The 20,000-nt window shown below is 44.9% G+C and overlaps 1 protein-coding gene across 5 annotated transcripts in view; it reads left to right on the forward strand.

Moving 5' to 3' along the window:
• ldb1b (LIM-domain binding 1b) overlaps positions 1 to 20,000 on the forward strand; it is a 30,845-nt gene that overhangs the window by 8,585 nt on the left and 2,260 nt on the right. For 2 of the 5 annotated variants that reach the window (XM_069139673.1, XM_069139671.1), the window contains 10 exons: positions 14,408 to 14,510; positions 15,892 to 15,936; positions 16,199 to 16,274; positions 16,477 to 16,579; positions 16,663 to 16,835; positions 17,043 to 17,165; positions 17,268 to 17,351; positions 18,407 to 18,530; positions 18,628 to 18,776; positions 19,426 to 20,000. The exon at positions 19,426 to 20,000 is cut by the window's right edge and continues 2,260 nt beyond it. In XM_069139673.1, coding sequence (XP_068995774.1) covers positions 14,408 to 14,510; positions 15,892 to 15,936; positions 16,199 to 16,274; positions 16,477 to 16,579; positions 16,663 to 16,835; positions 17,043 to 17,165; positions 17,268 to 17,351; positions 18,407 to 18,530; positions 18,628 to 18,776; positions 19,426 to 19,656 — 1,211 coding nt within the window. In that variant the 3' untranslated portion in view covers positions 19,657 to 20,000. Of the gene's footprint in view, positions 1 to 2,784; positions 2,858 to 4,922; positions 4,993 to 8,673; positions 9,019 to 14,407; positions 14,511 to 15,891; positions 15,937 to 16,198; positions 16,275 to 16,476; positions 16,580 to 16,662; positions 16,836 to 17,042; positions 17,166 to 17,267; positions 17,352 to 18,406; positions 18,531 to 18,627; positions 18,777 to 19,425 lie in introns of those variants that run through there. The other 3 variants (XM_069139675.1, XM_069139670.1, XM_069139674.1) reach the window with 3 other exon arrangements.

Here is a 20,000-nt window from a genome sequence, read left to right on the forward strand (position 1 = left end):
TGTGTGAGTGTGTGTGTGTGTGTGTGTGTGTGTGTGTGTGTGTGTGTGTGTGTGTTTGGGGTGTGTTTGGGGTGCTGTATCACCCTGACGTGGCCTCCTCTCCTCCCCCCTTCCTTCCAGGCCACATTGGCCACAGTGGTCAGTCGGGATGTGGATAGAGAGATTTATCCGGCCACTCATCCCGGATCGTGTTTCTTTGGGTCTCGTCTCCACTTCGGTCCCCAGAAAGATGGACCTCTAACGGCTCCCGTGTTTCTGCGGTTTTAGAAACTCTTTAGCTGACAGATTATTTTAGAAGCGGACAGTTGAGGAGGATCTGACGGAGAGACGATGCCGGCTCGTTCGGAGACGGATGATGATGTTGGCACTGCGATCAGAGCGGACAGATATCAGTATCGGCGAGGACAAACTCTCCAGACGCACACCAGATAACGATTAGTCTGGAGCGCCGGTGTTAAACGGAAGAGCGAGTGTTCTGGTGTTTTCCATCTCTGCGCAGCGCCCCGTGCTACGAAGGCAAACGCTGCCACCTCAGCCGTTAAACCGAGCCTGCGCAGCGTTTGTTTAGAACCGGGCCTCAGATATCTTGCGGTCAGATTGCATACTTAATCAACGTGGTCATGGAAATTTCCAAAAGGACGTATGACTGCACTCACATATTGTTCTCTGGTGTTCCCCTTGCTTCTCTGCTTTGTGCATTTCCTCTCTTTCTGGTTTTTCCTCTCGATTCCTTTTCAGTGTCCAGAAAACACAAAGTTATAGTCGCTTTTCTCATCTTATTTAGTGCCATGAAAACCTTTAAATTATCCACCGCTAGCTTCGTAGCTGTCAACGTAAATTCAGCCAAAGTAGAACTTTAAAAAAAAGACAACACAAGTAAAGTTTAATCCTCTTAAAAGAGCTATTTCCCCGTGCAGGTCGGGAGGCCTTAAACAATGTGTGATTAATAAAGCTTCAGTTACACACATGTATGTACAACATGAAGTAACTGAAACCAATGTAAACACATCAGAACAATCACCTCCATTCATTCATGTCAACTTCCGATGACCCCAAAGTTTGACCCTCCGCTGATGCTGCTGAAATCACTTCACACTCGTCTTCAGACATTTAAAACCATCCCAGAGGTTTGAGATAGAAAATGCATCAAAATAAAGTCTGAAACTATAGATTGTGTCTTCAGTCGTCCTCCTTCTCCGATGTTTACATTCCTGAGCCCTGTTCCTCACAGCAGGCTCCTCCCACTTCTTGTGTGGGCTCAGAGTTTGTTAGTGTGTGTGTGTGTGTGTGTGTGTGTGTGTGTGTGTGTGTGTATGTGTATGTGTGTGTGTGTGTGTGTATGTGTGTGTGTGTGTGTGTGTGTGTGCCCCAACATGTGGAGGATATAAACAGTGTGGTGGAGACTTCTCAACATGAAGTTATTGGACATGCAGTCTTATGAAGTTACACATGTTTGGTGCTTTGTGGTCAATAAGACCTTACATGACACCCCCCACCCCCCTCCATCATATGTCCTCCCCCCCTCTGCACATAATTTCACTCCACAGTTTATATACCTTCATCCCCCCCCCCCCCCCACTCCCTATTTCTCTTTGACTTCCCTGATTGCTAGCGTATGTTGGCTGGATGGGGGGGGGGGGGGGGGGGGGGGAGGAGGGAGGGAGGGGGGAGAGAAGGGGGAAGGGACTGTGCCCTCTCATGCAGAGAGTCACGTGGTGTCCCTGATTGGAGGAAAATGAGTAAAGACTGCAGCCTGGCTGAAACGGCAACAGACAAAAACGCACAAAGGCTGAGCTGTTTAAAAACGGGTTGCACAACAAGAGAGCCTGGGGGGGGGGGGGGCAGCCGCTGAGGAAAGATGTGGATTAAGGGAGGAAGAGGAGGGAGGGTATAGCGAGGAAGAGAAAACAGGAGAGGCGATGAAGAGGTGGGGGGGGGGGGGGGGCAGAGAGCAGAAGAGCCAAGAAAAAGAGAGGCAAGTGGGAGATGAGCAGCGGGAGGGAGTGAGAGGGTGAGACAGAGAGTGAGAGATCAGACTGTGTGTTTCTATGTTTTCTGCAAGGCTGAGCGGTGACGTGATTGGCTGAGGGGGGAGCGGTGGTGGTGGTGGTGGGGGGGGGGGGCAGACCTGACTCTGAGATCAGAGACAGACAAAATGGCTCCCAGAGAACAGAGAACGCAGCATCAGGGCACTGTCATCTCCACTCACACAGCTGTCAGCTGACACACACACACACACACACACACACACACACACACACACACACACACACACACACACACACACACACACACACACACACACACACACACACACACACACACACACACACACACACACACACACACTCACTCACACACACACACACACACACACACTCACACACACACACACACACACACACACACACACACACACTCACACACACACACACACACACACACACACTCACACACACACACACACACACACACACACACACACACACACTCACCGCTACCTGCAGAATGCCCTGTGATGGGTAATCATCCTGCTCATTAAGTTGCAACAGATGCATGATGTTTTAAAACACTTAAAATATATATATCATAGATGACATATCATTTTCCAGCGCAGCCTTTTAATCTCTTCTCCCATTGGCTGGTGAAAACACGTGACGCACTCGCCCCTGAACTTCCCGTGTTGCGGCGTATCTGTGTTCGCCTGCCACGTATCTGTGTTCGCCTGCCAGAGAAAATCCTGCGCGGGGAATTCACCCGGTGAGAGAAAATTGTGGAGGGCAGGATGAAAACAAACACACCAACCCTCCGAGGCCACAGGAGGGCGCTGCTGTCAAAGAACAAGCTCAGATTGGAGGTCAGTGAGACTTTAATGAGGCACATAAAGGGAAGTCCTGACTGATGGATCTCTGCAGAACAACGGCAGCATTTACATACAGTTTTACTTCTAATGCACGTTTGCATAGCAGCTTTCATTATTGCTCTTTTATGTAAAGTTGTGCTTTTTTATTTTTTTTTTGCTCTGAGCCACATCGTTGACAATTTTCTGTCTGACAGTTAAGCCGTGTTGGAAAAAATATCTTTAAAAGCAGCAATAAAGCAAAGTCAACATCAACCATCAGATGTAAATGTCCTTCGATTAAGGTTCTAAAAATTCACTTAAAGTACAAACAGACTCATTGTGCGTGACAAAAGCCCCTGTGAGTGTTATTCTATATATTATATGTTCTGATTATTGATTACTGTAGATATTGTAATATAGTCGCAAAACCAATTGAGATATATTTATTGACAAAAAAAACATGGAAATGCCTGTTTTTGTTTACTCCAAAAGAGAATAAAATGTTAAATTGAGATTCGTGAATTAAATACTTTCTTTAAACACAACTTCTAATTATGATTTATCCATACAGAAAAAACACATGAATCTCACGTACAAAAACTCAAGTAATCTCTTGTGACCTAACTTTTCCACATAGTTTTCCATGTTGCAACATGTGGAAAACATGTGATCACATGTGGAAAACATGTGAAACTCGTGTTTTTTTTGTAAAGGTATGCAGTAAATAGCAAGATGCAAAATTACAAACAAGTCAAAGAAACTGAGAGCAGCGATCATCAAAGCTGAAGTTAAGTCCCTCAAATAGAAAAGTAAAAATTCATATAACAAAATTAATGATTAATTAATTAATATAGTTTGAACTACACACTTTTTTTTTCACCCTGAAAAACTATTATTTTCTGACTATGTTCCAAAGTTTCCAGCTTCTCCTTCAGAGTTATGTCTGAGTATTTATTGTAATGTTTATTTGTTTAATTACTTAATTTATTCGTTCCTTCCTGTCTTGCTGTTTGTTCCTGTTTCTTTAAATTAAATTTCCCCTCTCACCCCGCTGACGGGTCATTATGGAGCAGATATATTATCGATCTGCAGCATTAAGCGACACATTAACAGCAACAACATCATGTGACAGCAGAAGTTGCATCACCTCAGGGCATCATGCAGCCCGACCCTGACGTTAATTCAAGCCTGAGAGGTGTTTTTATACGCTAGTTAGCTGAGCTGCAGACAGTTTTAATTACTTTATATACTGTCAGAGTGGGACGGTGCATCATCGTTCAGTACTACTGGAGTCACTGTGAGGTAACTGTAGTCCTGCTGCCGTCTTCCCTCCGTCCCTTTGGATCTGAAGCTGGCCGCTGTTACAGCTCCTTCCTCCATCTTTTAGATCTTTTGATCAGAGAGTCCTCCGTCCCTCCATCTGATCCAATGACAGCAGCGAAAAGACCCCCGTGTGGACAAATGGGACAATCTGTTTAAAGTGTGTATTTAATGCTATAAAGGGCTAAAAGTCAGGAAACCGGAGGACTTCTGTTCCACTTGGGGAAGAGATGCGGTGAATGTGATCTGTGAGAGGAGGGCTTTGTTTTCATTCCTGTTTGTGGAAAAAAGAGGAAAAAAACAGACTTAACTGATGGGTGCTAAATATAAAGTTAGCTCTCCGTGGGCTCGGAGCTCAGATCAGTTTATCAGGGCTTTTCTGGGCTGTCACTCCGCCGCCAGGCTGTCCTCAGATCAGTGTTACAGACCGTGTTGAAGGGAGGGTGCCGGGGACGGACGTTATCACAACCCTGGCAGATGCATAGCTGTTCGGTTTCCTGTTGACTAGTAAGTGGAAGTGGCACGCTGCACACATTTGCACATGTGCACGAGAACACACAAACACCCAGTGACTCACGCACATGCACACACACACACACACACACACGCACACACACACACACACACACACACACACACACACACTGTAGGCATCCTTCGTACCCCTCCTCTTGCCTCTGAGCCTGACAGTCTGGACATGGGAGATATCAGAAAAGAGGGAGAGGCATGAAAACACAGAGCCGGGCTTCTACTCAGATCTCTGTAGAGCTGTGAAAGTGCATTTGTAGGTGACAAAATGGCGATGTCAGAACAGCTAGAACCCGAAGGAGGTAAGTCTCTCTCTTGCTGACCTTTTTCCTTTTGGGCCTTTTCTCATCGTCTGAGGTCAAAGAAAACAAAACAACGGGAAAAAGAAAATGTCTGCTTTCCTTTATGTATCTGTAGTGTTGTCGTAGAGAAATGCTGCACGAGTTCAGCCGTTAAAGTGACTTTGAACAGGTTGAGTGAAGTTTATTAATCACTGATTATACGTGGATTTATGGCTGTAGGTGTGGATCTGTAACTGGGAGGTGGAGAATGAGGAGGCTGGCTGGAGAGGTGAGGGTTAGGCAGCTGTGTGTGTGTGTGTGTGTGTGTGTGTGTGTGTGTGTGTGTGTGTGTGTGTGTGTGTGTGTGTGTGTGTGTGTGTGCGTGCGTGCGACGCCTGCCTCACTGGTTGGGGTGCTGGTTGAAGATAAGGCCTGCCCTATGCCTGAGAGCAAAAGAGACGGTGTGTGTAAGCCCTTCAACCCTTATCCCGACACACCTCCCACCCCCACCTTCTCTCCATCACCCCGCCACACACACACACACACACACACACACACACACACTGGGGATTAACCCCATCATGTACCATTTCAATGGGTGAGATTTGGAGACACACACACACACACACACACACACACACACAGGATTAACCCTTGTGTGTCCATTTCCATGGATGTTTCTTCGCCTCTCTGCGGTTGTGTCAGCATTGACTGCTCGTGTTGCCATGGTGACAGGGGCCAGCGAATGTAAGATAGGCAAATCCACATAAGTCACCCGCAACAGACAGTCTAAGCTACCGCTGACGACACCTCCCCCTGGTACTAGACGCACAAAGATGCTGCCAAAGGGACTGACAGGAGCCTCGTGAGCGGTGAAGTGTTCATGTCACAGGCTTACCACGGTCAAACCAATATACATAAACTCAGCCCGAGCATCTTTGTTGCTGGTCGGGTGAGAGATGGGCCTTAGAGCAGCTTATCCTCTCTACATGTCTGGCTCGAGGAGACGCTGCACTTCACCACACTCCAGATTTCATACATCCGAGTGTGCCGAGAGGTCCACGTTTGAGCTGCTGTCTTCATTTTGCAGACGTAAGGAGGTTCTGAGTTGTTACGGTCCAAGACTGCAGATATTTCAGAGCAAAGTGGTATTTTCTGTCACCAGGCGGAAGAAAAGTAGAGTTGATATAGCTGGAAACAATAATTACACAGTGAAAATGATTACTGGGAGTCTGCAAGGTCCATTATTTAGCTGGTCGTTCCACTGATGGCGTTAACGAAACTCTGGAGATTTACGTCTTATTTTAGTAATGTTTGAATTATTTGTTCCTTTTTAAATATTTTCACATATATTTATGTGATTATGTATCTCAAAATTCATGCACTCACTACATCCCAGTTCTGTTACTGCGATGCACGCCTGCCTCACAACATCAGTAAACTCACGCTGATTGAAAACGCTGCAGCCGGACTTCTAACCAGGTCCAACAGGAGAGCGCAGATGACACTGGTTTTAAATTCACTTCATCGGCTCCCCGTTTGTTTTAGAATAGATTTAAAAAAGATGTAATGATTACTTTTAAGGCTTGGAGGAGGTCAGCTCCAAAATACATAACTGACCTCCTGAACCCTGACGAGCATTAATGCAGCCTGTGATCATCTGGTCGGTTGTTCCTCTTTCTGTTCGGACGCCTGACACATCTCATATTTAATCAACTCTGAACTTAATGTGTTTTAAATGTATGTAAAGCGCTTTGTAACCTATTTTTGAAAAGCGCTATATAAATAAAGATTATTATTATTATATTGATATAACATCCAGTTTCCTCAGCTGCACCTACTTTTGAAAATGATGCAACAGTTTTCCCGAGCAAAATTAATTTGGCATCTCGACATCTATAAACATTAAAAAGTTGTTTTCGGGTTTTGATTCTCCTCGTGTTTTTTAGGAGTGCATCTATTTTTAAAATCCAAACATAAGTAGGCTACATGTGTGTATATCGTTCATCCTCGGGTCACTTAAAACCAAACCTGTGATGTTGATTGCTAAAATAATAATCCAGTATCCGCAGCAGTGTTCAGCTGTGCAGCGTCCTCGCTGAAAGCCTGTTAACTGTTTCCACAGAGCAGCTCACAACAGCAGCTTAATTTGTGAATTAATCATTTATGAAACATTGTGTTTTCACTCCCACTCTACATGGGTGGTGTATAAATCAGAAGCATGTTGGTGTTGGAGGCTGCAGCATCCTTCAGTATTCAGCGGGATGAGAGAGGGAAGGATTTTTCAAGCTTTATAAAGTCCTTTCTTTACTTTGGGGATGGATGCTGTGTATCAAACACATACCTTATGCTGTATGTCAAATTAATGATGACATACACTTGCACAAATAAATGAAAAACTGCCGGCGTGATACTACTTGTTCTTTTTATATCCCAACTTTGGCCATATGGGTGAGATCTCGCTGGCTGTGATCTGAATATCTGATTATAATTTGAAGCGATTTAAGCAGATTTAGAGCCCTGTGGGATTCTCCTTTGGGCTTAGTGCTTCCTGTGTGTGTGTGTGTGTGTGTGTGTGTGTGTGTGTGTGTGTGTGTGTGTGTGTGTGTGTGTGTGTGTGTGGACCGAGAGAAAAAGAGAGGGAGAGATTCCCCATGTTAATGGACCTACTGGTTCACCTTGGAGAGATCTTTATGGGGAAGTTGATAAGATCTTAATCTACTTTTGAGTGACCAGTCTGCTGCATCAGCTGTGAACGCATCACGTTGTGCACATATGACCGGTGGTCCGGTGGTCCCGGTGGTCCGGTGGTCCCGTGGTCCGGTGGTCCGGTGGTCCCGGTGGTCCCGGTGGTCCGGTGGTCCGGTGGTCCCGGTGGTCCCGGTGGTCCCGGTCCACTGTGTGCTCCATATGACCGGTGGTCCCGGTGGTCCGGTGGTCCGGTGGTCCGGTGGTCCCGGTGGTCCCGGTGGTCCCGGTCCACTGTGTGCTCCATATGACCGGTGGTCCGGTGGTCCCGTGGTCCCGGTGGTCCCGGTGGTCCCGGTGGTCCGGTGGTCCCGTGGTCCGGTGGTCCGGTGGTCCGGTGGTCCCGGTGGTCCCGGTGGTCCCGGTCCACTGTGTGCTCCATATGACCGGTGGTCCGGTGGTCCCGTGGTCCCGGTGGTCCCGGTGGTCCGGTGGTCCGGTGGTCCCGGTGGTCCGGTGGTCCGGTGGTCCGGTGGTCCCGGTGGTCCCGGTGGTCCCGGTCCACTGTGTGCTCCATATGACCGGTGGTCCCGTGGTCCCGTGGTCCGGTGGTCCCGTGGTCCCGTGGTCCGGTGGTCCCGGTGGTCCCGGTGGTCCCGTGGTCCCGGTGGTCCCGGTGGTCCGGTGGTCCCGGTGGTCCCGGTGGTCCCGTGGTCCCGTGGTCCCGGTGGTCCCGTGGTCCCGGTGGTCCGGTGGTCCCGGCTGTCAGGGTCTCCGCTCCTTGTTTGCAGGCTGATGTGCACTAATTAACCGTGAAAACCACTTTGCAGGCAGCGTGGATCTTTGTTTTCCACTCTGGATGCATTAGGCCGATTCTCATCTGTGTCCGTTAGGAGGAAGAGACGGAGGAGGAGGAGGAGGAGGAGGAGGAGGGAAAATGCTTACCAGACAACCTTTATGTGCAGTTGTGCATTAGTGGGGGGAGGAGGAAGAGGAGAAGGGGGGAAGAGGGCGGCTGGCGGTGCTGGGCAGAGGAGAGAGGAGTAAATGCATTGCAGAGGGAGAGGAGGAGGAGGGCCTACAGCTATTGTTCATGTCCTCCGTGAACAAAGGGCTCATCGGGGTCCGTATGTGAACCCACAGCAGGCTGCAGCCAGCGACCAGGCCTCATGCGGGACAAAACATAACCGACCGACTCCCGCAATTTAGGCCTTTTTCCGTCCGGCGGTCCGAGGGTTTCTTTATTGATCCGTGAGCGCGTCGTGCGTCCAGCGGGCCTCCGTCTTTACGCACGGAGCGTCCACACCGTCTCCACCGCCGAGCTGTAAACATCCATTTTCTGATTGGACTTCTTTGCAGGTAAAGTGTCGCTTTCCCCCAAACGGACACTCCGACTGTGACGTGTATCTGCTGTGGTGAATAAATCGTGTTTAGCAGCTGAAACTCAGCGTTTATTTTCGGAGTTTTCTCGTTGAAAAGGGATTTAACGCTAAAGGCGTTAGCATCACCAGCTAACTGCTCACTGTCTCCTGCTAACTAGCGTTAGCTCGTCCTGCAGGCCCGCAGGCGGTGTTGTCCTCAGGCTCGGTGGCCGAAGACGTCCGGGGTCATTTCCCGGTCTGGTCGGTGCTCGTCGGACTGATCTGCTGCTTTAAAACGGTCTGGGTTGTTTTTTGAATCCGTCTCGTCCCAGAAATCATCCTGTTTCAGCCCGGCTAGCGGCTAGGTGTTAGCATTCTTTCTAATTGCCTTTGTAAGACAAGTCGGAGTTAGATGTTAAAGACAGGTGGAGACCTCCACCCGTCAACCTCCGACAGGTGGAGATCAACCTTAGACAGGTGGAGACCTCCACCCGTCAACCTCAGACAGGTGGAGATCAACCTCCGACAGGTGGAGACCTCCACCCGTCAACCTCAGACAGGTGGAGATCAACCTTAGACAGGTGGAGACCTCCACCCGTCAACCTCCGACAGGTGGAGATCAACCTCCGACAGGTGGAGACCTCCACCCGTCAACCTCCGACAGGTGGAGATCAACCTTAGACAGGTGGAGACCTCCACCCGTCAACCTCCGACAGGTGGAGATCAACCTCCGACAGGTGGAGATCAACCTTAGACAGGTGGAGATCAAACCTCAGACAGGTGGAGATCAACCTCAGACAGGTGGAGATCAAACCTCAGACAGGTGGAGATCAACCTTAGACAGGTGGAGATCAACCTTAGACAGGTGGAGATCAAACCTCCGACAGGTGGAGATCAAACCTCCGACAGGTGGAGATCAACCTCAGACAGGTGGAGATCAACCTCAGACAGGTGGAGATCAACCTTAGACAGGTGGAGATCAAACCTCCGACAGGTGGAGATCAAACCTCTGACAGGTGGAGATCAAACCTCTGACAGGTGGAGATCAAACCTCCGACAGGTGGAGATCAAACCTCCGACAGGTGGAGATCAAACCTCCGACAGGTGGAGATCAACCTCAGACAGGTGGAGATCAACCTTAGACAGGTGGAGATCAAACCTCCGACAGGTGGAGATCAAACCTCCGACAGGTGGAGATCAAACCTCTGACAGGTGGAGATCAAACCTCTGACAGGTGGAGATCAAACCTCCGACAGGTGGAGATGTGTGGAAGGTTTCTAACCGGTGTTGATGGTTGAGTTCCAGAACCACGACAGGTTGCTCTCATTTATTATATTTATTTTACAGTCAGCGAGAATCTTATGAATCTTATTTATCTTATGAATCTTATTAATCTTATGAATCTTATGAATCTTATTTATCTTATGAATCTTATTAATCTTATGAATCTTATGAATCTTATTTATCTTATGAATCTTATTTATCTTATGAATCTTAAGATCCAATAAAGGCAATTATTTTTTGAAACATCACGTCACTTTGAAGATTAGCTGTCCATTTACCCAAATATATATATATAGTGTGTATGTTTAATGTGTGTATATATATAGTGTGTGTGTATGTATTGTGTATATAATATAGTGTTTATGTTTAATGTGTAGTGTATATATGTAGTGTGTGTTTATAGTGTGTATATATGTAGTGTGTATATAACTGTATGTTTATAGTTTGTATGTTTAATGTGTGTGTGTGTATATAGTGTAGTGTATAATGTATATATGTAGTGTGTGTGTATATAGGGTAGTGTATAATGTATATAGTGTAGTGTATATATGTAGTGTGTATATATAGTGTAGTGTATAATGTATATATGTAGTGTGTGTATATGGTGTAGTGTACAATGTATATAGTGTAGTGTATAATGTATATATGTAGTGTGTGTGTATATAGTGTAGTGTATATATGTAGTGTGTGTATGTAGTGTATAATGTATATATGTAGTCTGTATATATAGTGTAGTGTATAATGTATATATGTAGTGTGTGTATATAGTGTAGTGTATAATGTATATATGTAGTGTGTGTATATAGTGTAGTGTATAATGTATATATGTAGTGTGTATATAGTGTAGTGTATAATGTATATATGTAGTGTGTGTATATAGTGTAGTGTATATATGTAGTGTGTGTGTATATAGTGTAGTGTATAATGTATAGATGTAGTGTGTGTATATAGTGTAGTGTATAATGTATAGATGTAGTGTGTGTATATAGTGTAGTGTATAATGTATAGATGTAGTGTATAATGTATAGATGTAGTGTGTATATATAGTGTAGTGTATAATGTATAGATGTAGTGTGTATATAGTGTAGTGTATAATGTATAGATGTAGTGTGTGTATATAGTGTAGTGTATAATGTATAGATGTAGTGTGTGTATATAGTGTAGTGTATAATGTATAGATGTAGTGTGTGTGTATATAGTGTAGTGTATAATGTACATATGTAGTGTGTGTATATAGTGTAGTGTATAATGTATAGATGTAGTGTGTGTATATAGTGTAGTGTATAATGTATAGATGTAGTGTATAATGTATAGATGTAGTGTGTATATATAGTGTAGTGTATAATGTATAGATGTAGTGTGTATATAGTGTAGTGTATAATGTATAGATGTAGTGTGTGTATATAGTGTAGTGTATAATGTATAGATGTAGTGTGTGTATATAGTGTAGTGTATAATGTATAGATGTAGTGTGTGTGTATATAGTGTAGTGTATAATGTACATATGTAGTGTGTGTATATAGTGTAGTGTATAATGTATAGATGTAGTGTGTGTATATAGTGTAGTGTATAATGTATAGATGTAGTGTGTGTGTATATAGTGTAGTGTATAATGTATAGATGTAGTGTGTGTGTATATAGTGTAGTGTATAATGTATAGATGTAGTGTGTGTGTATATAGTGTAGTGTATAATGTATAGATGTAGTGTGTGTATGTAGTGTATAATGTATAGATGTAGTGTGTGTGTATATAGTGTAGTGTATAATGTACATATGTAGTGTGTGTATATAGTGTAGTGTATAATGTATAGATGTAGTGTGTGTGTATATAGTGTAGTGTATAATGTATAGATGTAGTGTGTGTGTATATAGTGTAGTGTATAATGTATAGATGTAGTGTGTGTGTATATAGTGTAGTGTATAATGTATAGATGTAGTGTGTGTGTATATAGTGTAGTGTATAATGTATAGATGTAGTGTGTGTATGTAGTGTATAATGTATAGATGTAGTGTGTGTGTATATAGTGTAGTGTATAATGTACATATGTAGTGTGTGTATATATGTAGTGTATGTATATAGTGTAGTGTATAATGTATAGATGTAGTGTGTGTGTATATAGTGTAGTGTATAATGTACATATGTAGTGTGTGTATATAGTGTAGTGTATAATGTATAGATGTAGTGTGTGTATATAGTGTAGTTTATAATGTATAGATGTAGTGTGTGTGTATATAGTGTAGTGTATAATGTATAGATGTAGTGTGTGTATATAGTGTAGTGTATAATGTATAGATGTAGTGTGTGTATATAGTGTAGTTTATAATGTATAGATGTAGTGTGTGTATATAGTGTAGTGTATAATGTATAGATGTAGTGTGTGTATATAGTGTAGTGTATAATGTATAGATGTAGTGTGTGTGTATAGTGTAGTTTATAATGTATAGATGTAGTGTGTGTGTATATAGTGTGTATATAACATAGTGTATCTGCTGGTCAGAGAGGCGAACATGATTCCCGGTGGAGGAAGTGGAGTCCAGCTGATGTGATTGTGACCGTCCGTCATTAACCGCTAACAGGAGAGGAGACGAGCTAATGGAGCTCTCAACAACTAATGGACACATAAGCATTGATTATTTATTTATTTATTTATTTATTTATTTATCAATCTTGTGCTGCATCCTGCCCCGTAGCACCGTGCTGCAGGCCTGTTCACAGAGGTTGTTGTTTCTGGGACAAGATGGAAGTCTGGTTTTACAGATCTGTGCTCCTCTTCATGGGAAACGTTGGTGTTTATTTAGTATTTATTCATATCTATATCTGTAAGGTCGGCCATGTGACCTCGTGGGATGTAATTGCTCTCCTCTCTGATAAGCTGCTGTTGTAAATGGATATAAACATGATTTATTTTAGGAACCAGCTGATGTTCATCTCTTAGTGAGTCAGAAGGTTTGTTGTCCGCAGGCTGTGTCCGTCTCCAAACACTGTCAGGTGGTCGCTGCTGGTTTGTGATGTCACGGCTGGTTTGTGATGTCACGGCATCATTACACTCGAGTGTTTACTATAAATCACTGCAGTGTTCCCAACTATCTAAAAAGCATCTCTTGGATACGAGCCTGTCTGTGGTTATTGATGTGTAGCTATCTTTGACGCATACACGGTGCCACGTTTAATATGCACAGACAAGACAGAGACATTAAGGAGGCGGGGCTTCACCATGGTGACGGCCGGGGTCATGACCTCGAGGACGCCACGCCTGGATGGCCTTTATAGGAGAGATGGGCAATTAGAGTAGGATGGGGATTGGAGCTGTGTGTGTGTCATTAATTTGCTTTGTGTGTTTGTGTGTAGTCCGTACTGGTTTGTTGGTGTTTAATATCTGATAGTTGTGTTACGTAGAGCAGATGGAGGGCAGCAGTTTGTGTGTCCTCCACATGTTGTTTTATGTCTTTATGGAAGAAGGTTGTTGTTTTAGGGGAAACCTGTGAATGACCTTTAAAAAAAAAAAATCTTTATTTATGTCCCCCGCTGGGACGGTATTCAAAATGTGTTCAGTGTCAATGAATTAATACTGCAGTTGCTTCTAAATGTGGCTCATCATTCATGTTCATACCAATATTAAGAAGTTAAAATGCTCATGATAGAAATATATAGACTGAAATGTGCTTATTAAGCACTATGTAAAGGAGGCGAGATATTTTACAGTTTAATAATAAACTTTATTTCCAAAATGACATCAGTGCAATGAAACTGAACTTCTTGGGGAATTTAACGATTATAATTAATTATAAATAATACATCCAATAGAACAATTTCTAAACGAACACAAACATCTTTTTCTGCAATATGTTCTGTAATTTTTTTTTATATCAGACAACATACACATAACCGATATATGTGTGATAGGCCGATAAAACTGGCCAACCAGTAGCAGAGCTGAGCTCTTGTTCTGTTTGTTTTAGCGATCACACCAGTCAGTATTTTCCTCTGCTATTATTTTTAAGCCACCTGACATCTAAACTTTGAAATATATTTTGAACCTGTTAAATAAAAACCCTCATTATAATCATGTTCTTCACCATATTTGTCCTCTCCTCTCTTCCAGGCTGTTCCTCCAAGTCCTTCAAGCTGTACTCCCCCAAGGAGCCCCCCAACGGCAGCGCTTTCCCCCCTTTCCACCCCGGCACCATGCTGGACAGAGACGTGGGGTGAGTTTTGGAGGGATGAACTATTCACAGCTGAAGGTTTTGAAACATCTTGTACAGGTGTTGGTGTTGTTGCGTACGAGTCCTGGACAGCTTGTTCAAATATCAAATGTTGGTGTTGGACTTCCTGTGATGATGCAGCTGGTTGGACCAGCCGACCTACAGTCAGTTAGCAGAACTATAGTGGACATTTTAGTGACACAGCACGTGGCTGGTATTTTCCAGGAGGTTCACAAACGTCCCGAACAAATACTTAAGAAGTTTAGATGTACGTGAAGGTGTCCTGACGACACTCTTGCAGCCTCGCAGACTTTGCAGCTTCGTTTCCGGGAACTCGGTGAGCACTGACGGAGAGAATCTGCTTTGGTTGCAGAATTCACTGGACTTTACTGATTTAATTACCCACAATCCTTTTGATTTGATGGCATTTTCCAACTGAAGAATGAAAAAGAACTTATTATATGTGTATTACAACTAGTTTGTTATTACGTTCCTGCAGGCCAAATGTAATATTCAACCACAGGTAAACATACGATTTGGAGGTTTTATTCTTGTAGCCTTTCGTCCGGTCTCCCGGCAGCTTCTACACCCAGTGAACATGTGACAGTACGAACACCTGAAGTCTGAAGGGCTCAATTCACAGGTCCACATTGGGTCTGAGTTGTAGAAGCTACGCCGCCTGTTTCCCTTCTCAAATTGACAAAGAAACTGTTTAGAGTGGATAGTTTGGACCGAAATACATTTTTCTAGAACAGCTGGAAAGTTTCAGGTAAAATCTTGTACTGTTTTGTTGTTCTTGACAGAATAACTTGACTATAACTGTATAATGTTACTTCTCAGATTAAGGTCCTTAAAATATGTGGTTTTGTAAAAGTAGCACACTGAATACAATATTGGCACTCATACTCGTAAAGTACTTTTTTGGAAATTTTATCTTTGAACTTTCCTGAAGGTTTAATTAATGTTATTAATATAAAGAGGCACCTGTCACTCTTATATTTTGGTGGAAGTTTGATCTAATTGCGTGTGTAATTTCTTGTGCTCTCATTAACACCACCTGTTATTCAGGGAAGTACGTGTTGAGCTACAGAGACTGAAGGGAAACTTCTGTATGAGGCTAATGCGTAATGCTAAACTGGATTTGACTTGTGTGGCTCACAGAGGTCAGAGGTCACGCTGCAGTTTCAACCATTGTCTTTCAGCAATAAGTGAATCAGCAGCAGTTGCGTCTGTGTATCTGAGTGTTGTTATTTACCGTCTCCTTGTTTCATCCAATTTGTTGCGTGTTTGGCTCGTGTCCCGGGGTTGTAGAGACAGACGAGCTGCAGGAGGGCATATTAGCACTACAGCCCGATGTAATAATCTCTGTCTCTTGTTTCTGCAGTCCCACTCCGATGTACCCTCCCACATACCTGGAGCCAGGAATAGGGTAAGGCTGCTTTATTCCACGTTATCGCCAGCCTGGTGTGAAAACGGTAATAACACAAGTGTAGATAAGGCCGAGAGCAGTTGTGTTCTTATCGCAATTAAATACAGATTTTGCATTTAGTCTGTTAAAAAGACTAAACAGCTCTAAAACCTTTTTTTTTTTTTTTTAAACTGTATGTCCTTGATATACCAGAAGCCAGCTGTTCTTGACGTCTGCCCTCTTTTTTGTTCTCTGCTGCTTCTGTTTTCCTGCGGTCGTACAGGAGGCACACGCCGTACGGCAACCAGACAGACTACAGAATATTTGAGCTCAACAAACGGCTACAGAACTGGACGGAGGTTCTTACGTACACACGCACACGCACACGCACACACACACACACACGCACACGCACACACACACACACACACACACACACGCGCACACGCATACACACACACACATACACACACACATACACACACACATGCACGCACACACACGTAAACACAACCCAGAAGTAGAGTGGGGAACTGATGGTCTCCCCTCTGCACCCTGTAGGAGTGTGACAACCTGTGGTGGGATGCATTCACCACGGAGTTCTTTGAGGACGATGCCATGCTGACCATCACTTTCTGTCTGGAGGACGGACCCAAACGTTACAGTAAGAAACCGGAACAAGCCGACCGGTCTCTGGAACCTGCTGATGTCTTCCTGTTCTAATGCCGCTGGTGTTTTTCTCTCCAGCGATTGGCCGGACGTTAATCCCGAGGTACTTCCGGAGTATATTCGAGGGCGGAGCCACTGAGCTCTACTATGTGCTGAAACATCCCAAGGAGTCCTTTCACAATAACTTTGTCTCCCTCGACTGTGACCAGTGCACCATGGTCACCCAGAATGGAAAGCCAATGTTCACACAGGTGTGTTAGTGAATGTGCAGAAGATGCACAAACACAACAAAGTAAAAAAGAAAGAAACGAACTGTGTGCAAGAAGTGTTTTTAAAAGTTTCCTGTAGTAGGTTGTGGAGGTGGTGGGAAGGCAGGAACCCTGCTGTGTAATCTGCAGCTGTCTGTTTGTGACAGATCGAATGCTGTGTACTGACCTCCGACCTCTGAACCTCTGCAGGTGTGTGTAGAAGGACGCTTATACCTGGAGTTCATGTTTGACGACATGATGAGGATAAAGACGTGGCACTTCAGCATCAGACAACACCGTGAACTCATCCCCCGCAGTATACTGGCCATGCACGTGAGTGGGAACCCACACTGTGTGTGTGTGTGTGTGTGTGTGTGTGTGTGTGTGTGTGTGTGTGTGTGTGTGTGTTTAACCTGTCTTCCACTGATTTTCCAGGCCCAAGACCCACAGATGCTGGACCAGCTGTCCAAAAACATAACAAGATGTGGCCTGTCGAACTCCACCCTCAACTACCTCCGAGTAAGTGAAGCACACGTGCAGCACTTTACCTCCAGAAAGATGCAGGTATGAAGTCTTTTTCTGTCATAATTCAGAAAGGAAAAAGACTCCAAAACTTAAAGCTCAGAGTTATTTGCGATTTAGGTTGGAACAGTTTCTTCTTTCTGATGATGACGTTTGAGAATAATAAAATGACCGAGCTCACTGTGACACTCAAAGCTGTCCAAGCTGGTCTGCTTTCCAAATGGATTGTGGTGAAAGTGCATGTAAATTATGGACTTTTATGAGACTTTACAGATATGATAGATTATGTTTGACCACCAGTGACAGTGTGGATCAACGTGATGATGACTGCGTCTCCATACAGATATACAGCATACAGAAGGTCGTACTGGCTGGATTTGAGCTGCTGGTCTGGTGGTCTTGTTTACAGGAAGCTCCAGCATTGTAAAAGTGTTGTTGTTTTTAAAAATTGGTCTCACTTAAAACATCAAAAGTGATTTATTATATCTCATCTTGCATTTACCTCTTGTTAATCACCACTTCATTCAACACTCATTCTCCATTTCCTGTCGAGGTTCTCCGTTCTGTTTCTTTCCTCTTCCTTCCTGTCTGAATGATCACCAATCAATATTTTTGCATCCGTCTCTGACACTTTGAAAACGACCTGCTAATTCTCAGTTACTGGTGACATCACCAACTCACCCAGCAGGAAAACAGTTGTACATGTTCTGGTAGGCGGTAACACCGACCCAGGGAGATACTAGCAGGCCAGAAATACCGTCTGCATCTGGAGCCGCTTCAAACGCAGTCAGCTGCACCATCTTCAGTCCGCGGGGAGATTCACTGGAACATCAACTTCTCCAGATGACTGAGTCCTCTGTGTAAACACTGAACTGCGTCTGCTTTATGGTGTTATGATCACCTTATCTAATATGCCAATTTCAATTCAACCAGTGATGCTAATTGTGCAGAATACCAGCTGATAATGCCGGTGACTAATCATCTGGAGCATCTCTAATGATCTTCAATAGCATGTAATCTGCAACCTGTCGTCTCTCCGTTCCCTCCTCCAGCTCTGTGTGATTCTGGAGCCCATGCAGGAGCTGATGTCCAGACACAAGACATACAGCCTCAGCCCCAGAGACTGCCTCAAGACCTGCCTCTTTCAGAAATGGCAGAGGATGGTGGCGCCACCCGGTGGGTGAACAACAAGCTCAAATATAGACACGCACATCACAGCACAAACACACCGTAGATGGAAGTGTAACTCGCTGTGTTCATCCCGTCTGTGTAGCCGAGCCATCGAGACAGGCCCCGAACAAGCGGCGGAAGCGTAAGATGTCCGGCGGCAGCACCATCAGCGGAGGAGGAGGAACGAATAACAACAACAACAACAAGAAGAAGAGCCCCGGCAGTGGTTTCCCTCTGACCAGCCAAGTTCCAGTGAGTATCGGTGCCATCTAGTGTCGGTACTCCGCCTCTACACCTGCGGTTACCGCTGCGCTTATCAATAAGCTGCTGCATCAATTTATTACGGGAAGTTTACGTCACAATAGCAACCGAAGCGGGACACGGTAAACACATAATTACACCTGATGCTGTATTGAAATTGAGCTTTGCTGTGTACATGAAGTTTTCTACCCAGGACATGTTGTTTAAAGTGAAAACCAATCTTTACAAATGAATTGAATGAATGATTTACATCATAAATTATAAGTTAATCTTCACTTGTGTACACGAGAGGAAGTGTGATGGATTTAGTGACATCTTGTGGTGAGTTTTCAGATTGCAACCAACTGAACACCTCACGTTCCCCTTCAGAGGGTGGAAGAGAAACTACGGTGGCTGATAAAGAGCCAGTAGTCAGTTTGTCTGTTCTAGGCTTCTGTAGAAACATGACGGGGCTCAACGACGCCCCAATATTGCCAATATAACTTGATATTCTTACACTCTTGTCCTTTATTGGAGATTACATGACTGTAATCATGGTGGGACAAATGGGATGAGAAAAATACAGGGGCAGGAAATGCATCATATGACATCAGAGCTAAGGCGGTGGTGTGATGGTGGCTGCTGTCCCGTGACTCTGCAGGATGTGATGGTGGTGGGAGAGCCCACGCTGATGGGAGGGGAGTTCGGCGACGAGGACGAGCGTCTGATCACGCGGCTGGAGAACACGCAGTTCGACGCGGCCAACGGCATCGACGACGAGGACAGCTTCAACAACTCTCCGGCGCTGGGCTCCAACTCGCCCTGGAACAACAAGGCCCCCTCCAGCCAGGAGAGCAAGAGCGACAACCCCACCTCACAGGCATCACAGTAGAGCCCAGAGCCCCGCAAACCTCAACACAAAACCCTCCTCCGTCACCCTTCAGCCTCCACCCGACCCCATCAGCCACGACTGCAATAGTAACCGCCCATCATCTGCTCTCCAAACCAAACACCACTGTAGCGCTCAGACTCACACACAGGTAGCCTGAAGGGAGCTCAGTCCATCTCCTGGGACGGGAAGTCTTACGACCGTTCATTAGTGCTGTGACCTCTCACCTCTGCGTCCCCCCCACCCCCGATACGCAAAAATGTCCCTTCTGCTCTAGCAAGTTTTCAGTTTGGACGGCGACGGCGTTGATGTCACCAAGCAGGAGCGGGGGTTTAACCCAGGGGAGA

Source organism: Embiotoca jacksoni, unplaced genomic scaffold (genome assembly GCF_022577435.1).
Source record: "Embiotoca jacksoni isolate LCO1_2020_lvr unplaced genomic scaffold, fEmbJac1.0.p SCAF_85, whole genome shotgun sequence".
Lineage (NCBI taxonomy): Eukaryota > Metazoa > Chordata > Actinopteri > Embiotocidae > Embiotoca > Embiotoca jacksoni.